Below are 9,809 nucleotides of genomic sequence, written 5' to 3' on the forward strand. Positions count from 1 at the left end.
CCAGTGCAAAGGCCCTGCAGCAGAAGTGTGCCTATGAAGCAGCAAGGAGTTGAGAATGGCTGGAGTGGAGAATGCTGGGGAGAAGTAGTATTAGGAGAGGTCAGACATGGGATGAGGTAGCAATGGAGATTTTTTTACATCAATAAAATGCACCTATTTTAAATGATGGGTTTTGACCCATGTATAAATCCATATAACCATTGCCTTGATAAAGATATAGAACATTTTCATCACCCCTAAAAGTTCCCTTGTCTCCCTGTAATCCATTCCCCCATCTCCCATCCCAGGCCCCAGGTAACTGTGTTGCTAGAAATTCCTGTTGCTCCTTGTGAAGAATTTCATTTAAATAGAATCATGTAATACATGCTCTTCTGGACCTGGCTTATTTTGCTCAGTAGAAAGTCTCTGAGATTCATCCATGTGGTTCCAGCTATTTGGAAGGCCAAGGTAGATTTGCTTGAGCCTGAAAGGTCAAGGCTGCAGTGAACCATGATCATGCCACTGAACTCGAGCCTCGGTGACAGAGTGAGATCCTGTCTCAAAATAATAATAATAATAATAATAATAATAATAATAATAATAGCCAGATGTGGTGGCTCACACCTGTAATTCCAGAACTTTGGGAGCCTGAGGCAGGTGGATCACTTAAAGCCAGGAGTTCAAGACCAGCCTGAAGTCATTTTCAAACCTTTTGTTTGAATGGCATGATCTCAGCTCACTGCAACCTCCACCTCCCAGGTTCAAACTATCCTCCTGCCTCAGCCTCCCGAGTAGCTTCCATGTGGGTTTATGAATGGTTTCTTTGTTTTGCTGTATAGAATTCCATTGTGTGAGACGGCACAGCTGCTTTACCCATGCACCTGTTGAAGGACATTTGGGTTGTTTCCAGCTTTTCACTATTATGAATAAAGCTGCTATGAAGGTGTATCTGTGTACAAATGACTTGGTATATACCTAGAAGAGGTATTTCTGGGCCGCACAGTTAGTGTATGTTTTCCTCAGGGCTTGTACCACTCACTTCCCATCCAACATGTAAGCAGCCCAGGTGCCTTTCTATCTTCCCCAGAACATGTGGTATTGTCAGGTCTTTCCAATGGCGGCCATAATGGTGGGCGTGGCAGCAGCATTTTGTGATGGTAATCTGTGTTTCTCTGATGACTAATGATATTTTTTTTTTTTTCCTGTGCTTAGAGCTACTTTCATATCTTCTCTTGTGAAGTCTTTTTCAAACCTTTTGTCACACTCTATCACCCAGGCTGGAATACAGCAGCATGATTTCAGCTCACTGCAACCTCCGCCTCCCAGGTTCAAGCTATCCTCCTGCCTCAGCCTCCCGAGTAGCTGTGACTACAGGTGCTTGCCACCACGCCTGGCTAATTCTTTTATTTTCTGTAGAGATGGGGTTTCACCATGTTGGCCAGGCTGGTCTCAAACTCTTGGCCTCAGGTGATCTGCCTGCCTGGGCCTCCCGAAGTGCTGGGATTCCAGTGACCTGTGCCCTGCTCAGCCTTTTCATTTTCTTACCAGTATCTTGAGCAAACGTTTCTAATTTTGATAAAGTCCAGTTTATCAATTTTGTTCATTTATCTACTGATTGATTTACAAAAATGGAATCTATGGTATACAGCATGACTTGTTTGTTTGTTTGTTTGTAGATGGAGTTTCGCTCTTGTCGCCCAGGCTGGAGTGCAGTGGTGCCGTCTCGGCTCACTGCAACCTCTGCCTCCCAGGGTCAAGCAATTCTTCTGCCTCAGCCTCCCGAGTAGCTGGGATTACAGGTGCCCGCCACCACGCCCGGCTAATTTTTGTATTTTTCGTGGAGACGGGGTTTCACCATGTTGGCCAGGCTGGTCTTGAGCTCCTGACCTCAGGGGATCCACCTGCCTCGGCCTCCCAAAGTGTGGGATTACAGGCGTGAGCCACTGGGCCTGGCCCATCATGATGTTTCGATACATTGTGGAATGGCTGAATCAAGCAAATTCACATGCATATTACTTCACATTCTTAGCATTTTTTTGTGATGAAAACACAAAATTGATTTTTAGAAATCTTCAACTGTACATTGTTATTAATCAGAGTTACCCTGAGCTACATAGATCTCTTAAATTTTTTTGTCTCAATTTTTTTCCTGTGTGATTCGTGTCTCGTCTAAGAAATATTTGCCTAACCTGAGGTTGTGAAGGTGTTCATGTTTTTTTCCCCTAGTAGTTCCATCATTGCGTTGTAACCTTTTTTTTTCTTTTTTCTTTTTGAGACAGGATCTCGCTCTGACACTCAGGCTGGAGTGCAGTGGGGTGATCTTGGCTCACTGCAGCCAAGATCTTCCAGGCTAAAGTGATACAGGCATGCACTACCACACCTGGTTAATTTTTATATTTTTGGTAGAGACAGTGTTTCTCTATGTTGCCCAGGCTGGTCTTGAACTCTAAGCTCAAGTGATCCTCCTGCCTCAGCCTCCCGAAGTGCTGAAATTACAGGCTTGAGCCACTGTGCCTGGCCTATCTTTGTAACTTTTGTGTTTAGGTCCACAGAAAGTTTTGAGCAAAGAACTACCATGATCGGACTTACACAGATGCCTCTGGCATCACTCTGCCGTGCTGAGCCTGCGGCAGGCCCGAAGGCAGACTTCAGGACACCTGTCAGGAGACCTTTCCACCCATCCGGGCTTGGACCAGCCTGGGCAGAGTACAGTTGGGAGTAGAGGGCACATCTTGGAAATGTTTATCAGCGAGTTTTCTGGTGTAAGTCCTTCCTCCCTCCTTGCTGAATAATCATCAACTTTATGAAGTTATTTCCTTTCTCTGAAGACTCAAGTGCTTGCGGCTTCACATGAGGCCATGTGTACGTACAGAATTGTCTTGAGCCTTGAGCAATGTTTGCTATGTATTTTTTTTTTTTGAGACGGAGTCTCGCTCTGTCACCCAGGCTGGAGTGCTGTGGCCAGATCTCAGCTCACTGCAAGCTCCGCCTTCCGGGTTCACGCCATTCTCCTGCCTCAGCCTCCTGAGTAGCTGGGACTACAGGTGCTGCCACCTCGCCCGGCTAGTTTTTTGTAGTTTTTAGTAGAGACGGGATTTCGCCGTGTTAGCCAGGATGGTCTTGATCTCCTGACCTCGTGATCCACCCGTCTCGGCCTCCCAAAGTGCTGGGATTACAGGCTTGAGCCACCGCACCTGGCCGTTTGCTATGTATTTTAACTTTTCACTGTTTTAAAGGAAATAGCTGGTTTTAAGTTTTAATCCACAGATTGTCATTCTTCAGGGATGGCAGCCCCAAACACAACATGACAACTCGTCTACTCACCCATGAAAGATTAAAAAATGGAAACCAACGTATTTCATCTTACGCTCTGCGTCACTTCTGCTCGGACTCATAAATTCACATCTCTTTGCTTTGGCCACTTCAACTCATATCCAATCCTTTCTTTATTTCATGATTTATTGCTGTAAGTTAGCTCTTTTGCCAGATTTATAAACTCACTGTTCTTCATATAATACCTACTTTGTACACTAGGCAACAAGACAGCTAATTTATTGTCTATGACTTGTTACCTTGAAAAATTACATCAATGCAAAGTGATTGCCTTTTAGCCTCCGTAGCCAATAAATGCATTTTATTCTTTTTTGGAGAGGATGATGTGAGGTCATAGGATCATATATATAATCAGTGAGCAGAATGAGAAAGAGCGAGTTGAAAGTTCTCTACGACAGAAGCCAAGAAGGAAGACGTCTATCTTGTAGCAATCATGTATAAGCTGGCCTCCTGCTGTTTGCTTTTCATAGGATTCTTCAATCCTCTCTTATCTCTTCCTCTCCTTGACTCCGGGGAAGTATCCCTTCAACTCTCAGGTAAGATTTTTTTTTCCCCTTATGTTAGTCGCGAAAGAGCCTTTACCAGTCTTAAATTCAATGTTAGAGATAAGAATGGGATTCCTGTTCAAAGGAGTCTTGAGTCTTGTTCTATCAATAGTCCCAGCTTTGAAAAGAATATTAAAGGAGCCTTAAGGCACATTTTAGATGTAGTAATGGATACAGTTTTTTTTTTTTTTTCTCTCTCTCTATAATGTAAAAGGAGAAGAGGAGAATTGCTTGTTTCATGTTACCTCTGTAGTTGAAACTCTTGTTTTGGGTGATACATATTTTTTTCCAATTTAAAAAATTGCATGAAATTTAAAACATCATTACTTTTAGTTTTTACTTTAAACAAACTGGTTGAATGTAGCATTGGTTGTTCTAATTATAGATTAATAATGGATTTGTTTCACCTTATGTTTAAAAAATCTGGTATGTGTTCTATGAAACAAAAATGTTTACTAAAATGTTTTTAAATGACAAACTGGGGAGCTAGGGAGTTCACAGACTTCCGAGTATATTGATCATTTCCTTTTGATTTATGTTAATTCAGTTTAAGTCTGAGTTGAGTTAAAGAAATACATATCAGTCAGGTAGGTTCTCATTTTGCCATTATCTTTCCATTTAGTTTAAGAAATGAGAAGGCTAATGCTTAGGGATTAGGTTCCATCAAAAACTTAACTAGATATAATCTTATCTTTAATCTTGAGTACTTCTAGGCTTTTTTTTAAATTAAAAAAACAAAAAAACAAAAAACAAAAAAACCCTCTTCTAAGCCAAGGATTTTATAGTATCTAGTCTCTAAAAGTTCATCCCGAGCAGCTTTCTGATGATCGTCAAGCACTGCCATCAGGCACTGTCAACCAACTTCCCGAGTCACTGAAATGATCACTGACTGTCCTCTTAACAGTTAAACACAGGCATTAACTTTACTGAATCGCTGCTATTTACAAAGAAACAGCACACATCTCAAGATGAAATAAAAAATGAAAATATTCAGCTACTACTGTCATCTTAAAAACTTTACAAATAATCTAAGAAACTTAGCTGAAATGAGTGTAGCATCTCACACAAACTCGAAACAAGTGGCAGCTTATCTCAGAATTTGTTCTCATTGATTTCTCCAGATATGAGCTTTCCTGTCAGCATGTATAGATGATCAAATTTTATAGATTTTTATTAACAGTCTTCAGAAGTGCTGTGAATGTGCTCAGATGCCTTTATGATGATCTGCTCACTGTCCTCCAATCAAGGTTGCAGCTATTTGTAAGCCTGTGGCACACCGGTGCCACACGTGACCTCCCACCCTGACTCCCACAGCCTCGAATCGCAACACAGCAGCAGGTCTGCATTTACCACGCCTCACACGCACTTCATTTAGCACACTCCGGAGTGCCCTTTCCACACACCTTAAGCACACTTACTATGCATTCTATATGCCATCTGGTCGACCACATTTCACATAGGGAACGCCACAATCAAGTTCCTTACTGATGATTTTGAAGCCGATTCTAAGTATAATAATTGTATTGAAATCTTGAAGTTCAGTAAGAGGTGATACCATCTTACTGGCTTTATAGGAAGATCGTAAACAATCTTCTTTTTCCTCTCCAATTTCACCACCCAAATATCTAAAAGCAAAAAGGCAGTAGGCAGCAGTAGATAAGCAGAAATGAGGGAGAGACAGACGTTTTGGACCAAAATGGTTTTGAGAGAGGCTGTGGCTCAGCCCTCAGCTCTTATTCAAGGCAATCGAGGGGCTTGGCACATCACGCGGGCGTCAGATCCACGTCTCCAGGCTTCCCGTTCTGCTGGCTGGCACATGGGCTGGTAGCATTTCCACCTCTTTTAGAACACCACTGATGACACATCGTGAACTTAGCGTTGGGCGTTTTTCTAGTGTTCATCTCCCTGTCTCTGGTACTCTCCAAAGACACGAGGAACAGAAATAACCAACTGAAGGATGAACTGAATTCTAAGTATCTGTTTTTACTCTGTAGCACCTCATGAAGATGCGCGGTTAACTCCGGAGGAGCTAGAAAGAGCTTCCCTTCTGCAGATACTGCCAGAGATGCTGCTGGGTGCAGAAAGAGGGGACAGTCTCAGGAAAGCAGGTAAAATGCTCCTCATGTTTATAGCATGTCTGATTTAATTGCTACTGAACTTACCGTCTGTCCTCATCTAGAAGAGGTAGAGCCCTATTTTGGAATATAAAGATGAACTATATAAAATAATTAATTACCAATACTCTCCCCTCCCGACCTGTGCAACCTTCTTTTCCCCAGCAGCTCCTTGCACGCACCGTGCTCTTTGGTACCTCAGCATTTTGTCTTTCTGTGTGGACTTTTATTTTTGGGGGGTAGGGGTTGGTGGTAATTATTCCAGTTTCCAGTGAGTGCAATTTAAAATCCTAGTTTCCCACTTACTGAAGCCTTAATCTTTCTGTACTCCAGTTTCTTAATCTATAATCATGAATGATTAAGTTTCCACCTCAGAAACTTGTGAAGAGTCAGTGAGTCAAGGCAAGTAAAATGCTCCTTGAGTCACACAGAAAGTAATTAATCAAATGTCAGTTTATTCCCCTGTGGCCACATTCCTCCAAGCATGGACACAAATGCTTAGGAAGTTCTAGAAACAAAATTGAGCCTTTTGCTGGGCACAGTGGCTCACGCCTGTAATCCCAGCAATTGGGGAGGCCGAGGTGGACGGATCATTTGAAGTCAGGAGTTTAGGACCAGCCTGGCCAACATGGTGAAACCCCATCTCTACTAAAAATACAAGCATCAAGGCCGGGTGCAGTGGCTCACGCCTGTAATCCCAGCACTTTGGGAGGCTGAGGCGGGTGGATCACGAGGTCAGGAGATCGAGACCATCCTGGTGAACACGGTGAAACCCTGTCTCAACTAAAAATACAAAAAAATTAGCCGGGTGTGGTGGCGGGCGCCTGTAGTCCCAGCTTCTCGGGAGGCTGAGGCAGGAGAATGGCGTGAACCCAGGAGGCGCCGGAGCTTGCAGTGAGCCGAGATTGCACCACTGCACTCCAGCCTGGGCGACAGAGTGAGGCTCCGTATCAAAAAAAAAAAAAAAAAAAAAAAAAAACAAACATCAGCCAGGCATGGTAGTGGGCGCCTGTAATCCTAGCCGTTAGGGAGGCTGAGGCAGGAGAACTGCTTGAACCCAGGAAGCAGAGGTTGCAGTGAGCCAAGATCTCTCGACTGCACTCCAGCCTGGGCGACAGAGCAAGACTCTGTCTCAAAAAAAAAAAAAAAAAAAAAAAAAAAAATTGAGCCTTTTAGTAGGCGTTAATAGACAGTTCATTTGTTGTATGTTTGATGAGCTACTGCACTGCTAAGTTACTGAGGACAATGCAGTGACTTTTGTGAACTCCAGATAAGAACAGGAGTGCCTGTCTGCATTCAAGAAAAGCTTGCTGCAATGTGGAAAAAGACCAGAAACTCGACACAATTTAGTAATACTATTTTGTCTATTTTAAAACAAGCATACAAAAGAAACAACAGATCTGACGAACTGGCTTCAAAACTGTTTTTCAGACTCGAGTACCAACATTTTTAACCCAAGAGGAAATTTGAGAAAGGTAAGTGACTCTATTTATGACTTAAGTTTAAAAAGGCGAACATTCCGTACTGATTTTATAGGACTCTGAATTTATGAACTAGAGAAGTGTTCTTGGTGGAAACCACACCTTAAAATAATTGGCCAGCATGGCCAGGCACGGTGGCTCACGCCTGTGATCCCAGCACTTTGGGAGGCTGAGGCGGGCGGACCACCTGAGGTCAGAAGTTCGAGACCAGCCTGGCCAAAATGGTGAAACCCCGTCTCTACTAAAAATACAGAAATTAGCTGGGCTTGAGTGGCGCCTGTAATCCCAGTTACTTGGGAGGCTGAGGCAGGAGAATCACTTGAACCTGGGAGGCAGAGATTGCAGTGAGCCGAGATAGTGCCGTCACATTCTAGCCTGGAGGATAAGAGTGAGACTTCATCTCAAAATAATAATAATAATTGGCCAGCATTATTTCAAAGCATTAATTTTTCCGAATTTTGATTGATATAAGATCTGAATGCAACAGGAACCTACCCAGTGCCTGTTTTGGGTAAATCAAGTAAGTTGTGAAAGAATGAAAAAAATAGGTGAGGTCCCTGCTCTCAAGTCTGGCATCCACTTGTGCTCTCATTCGCTATCTAACATGCGGCCCACCGCCAGCAGCACTGGGAGCGCATGGAAGCCAGTGAAGGATACAGAATTTTAGGCCCACCTAGGACCTGCGGAAGCAAAATCTGCATCTTAACAAGATCCCCAGGTGATTCACAGGCATGGGAAAGTGTGACGGGCACTGCAAGGTAACACCTAATGGAAGAAGGCCATGCTCCAGACATTGACATGAACCATGTGCAGGAGGCCAGGCGCGGTGGCTCACGAGCCTGTCATCCCAGCACGGTGGGAGACCGAGGTAGGTGGATCGCTTGAGACCAGCAGTTCAAGACCAGCCTGGGCAACATAGCGAAACCCCGTCTCTACAAAAAATACAAAACTTAGCCGGGCATGGTGGCGTGCACCTGTAATCCCAGCTACTCGGGAGGCTGGTGCAGGAGGATCACTTGAACCCAGGAGGTGGAGGCTGCAGTGAAAGATTGCGCCACTTCACTCCAGGCCAGGGAACAGAGCAAGACTCTATCTCAAAAGAATACGATACGATACGATACGATACCACACAATACATACAATAAACAGAAGACAATAAATGCACAGAATATGTTACTTTTTATTTATTTTTTGAGAGAGGGTCTCACTCTGTGACCCAGGCTGGAGTGCAGTGGCGTGATCTCGGCTCACTGCAACATCCACGTCCCAGGTTCAAGCACTTCTAATGCCTCAGCCTCCCGAGAGTAGCTGGGACTACAGGAGCCTGCTACCATACTCAGCTAATTTTTGTAGAGATAGGGTTTCACCATGTTGCCCAGGCTGGTCTCAAACTCCTGGGCTCAAGTGATCTGCCCGCCTCAGCCTCCTCAAGTGCTAGGATTACAGGCGTGAGCCACCTGCCTAGCAACTGACACGATTTAAATAGAAGTCAGTCAATGAGGGTTTAGGAAAATTCAGGACCATCACTGAGCTGAACAGACTGGAAGGACACTCATTAGAGGTCGGGAGGTGGGCACAGGAGCCCCACTGGGCCCGGGGCTCTCTTGTTACAATTACAATCCAGGGAAAAACGCAAATACTTTTAAGAAGTCCAATGTCTTGACTCAAGATTCCTTTTTCTTATAGGAATCTTCATTCATTGGTAACTTATCTGTTTTTTTGTTTGGATTGTTTTAGTTTCAGGATTTCTCTGGACAAGATCCTGACATTTTACTGAGTCATCTTTTGGCCAGAATCAGGAAACCATATAAGAAACGTGAGACTCCTGACTGCTTCTGGAAATACTGTGTCTGAAGTGAAATGAGCATCTATTAGTCAGCTCAGAAACACCCAACTTAGAACACAAAAAATAATACAATGCTTGATTTGAAAACAGTGTGGAGAAAAACTAGGCACACTACACCCTGTTCATTATTACCTGGAAAATAAATCCTCTATGTTTTGCACATATCATGGGTGGTTATTTTCCCTATAAACGTGTCCTGAAAATTTATAATTATTATTTTCCTCTATTTATCCTTAGACAACTCTTTGAAAATTCAGAAGCAAAGCTAATGAATGAACAGAAGCAAACACTAAGAAAAAGTCACGAAAGTTAAACTTGTTTAATGACAAATCATTTAAATAAACTACATTATCTTAGCTATGATGGCCTCTCGACCCTTAAAAAAGACAACGTATTACTTAAAAAATAAATCATGGCCAGGCATAGTAGCTCACACCTGTAATCCTAGCCCTTTGGGAAGCTGAAGTGGGTGGATCACTTGAGACCAGGAGTTTGAGATCATCCTGGGCAA

The 9,809-nt window shown here is 43.4% G+C and overlaps 1 protein-coding gene across 3 annotated transcripts; it reads left to right on the forward strand.

The window, feature by feature from the left end:
- The first annotated feature begins 3,260 nt into the window (after positions 1–3,260).
- On the forward strand, positions 3,261–9,460 carry UTS2 (urotensin 2). 3 transcript variants are annotated; one of them, XM_023215086.2, is made up of 4 exons: positions 3,261–3,445; positions 5,852–5,965; positions 7,403–7,446; positions 9,190–9,435. In XM_023215086.2, the coding sequence occupies exons 1-4, from the start codon at positions 3,433–3,435 to the stop codon at positions 9,304–9,306; spliced, it is 288 nt and encodes a 95-aa protein (XP_023070854.1). In that variant the 5' UTR covers positions 3,261–3,432; the 3' UTR covers positions 9,307–9,435. The 3 variants fall into 3 exon arrangements, with proteins under 3 accessions (XP_023070854.1, XP_023070852.1, XP_023070853.1); XM_023215084.2 differs by having other exon boundaries at positions 3,321–3,445; positions 5,832–5,965; positions 9,190–9,306; XM_023215085.3 differs by lacking the exon at positions 3,261–3,445 and adding an exon at positions 3,684–3,848 and having other exon boundaries at positions 9,190–9,460.
- Positions 9,461–9,809: the final 349 nt, after the last annotated feature.

The sequence above is a fragment of the Piliocolobus tephrosceles genome, chromosome 1 (assembly GCF_002776525.5).
Source record: "Piliocolobus tephrosceles isolate RC106 chromosome 1, ASM277652v3, whole genome shotgun sequence".
In the NCBI taxonomy this organism is placed as follows: Eukaryota; Metazoa; Chordata; class Mammalia; order Primates; family Cercopithecidae; genus Piliocolobus; species Piliocolobus tephrosceles.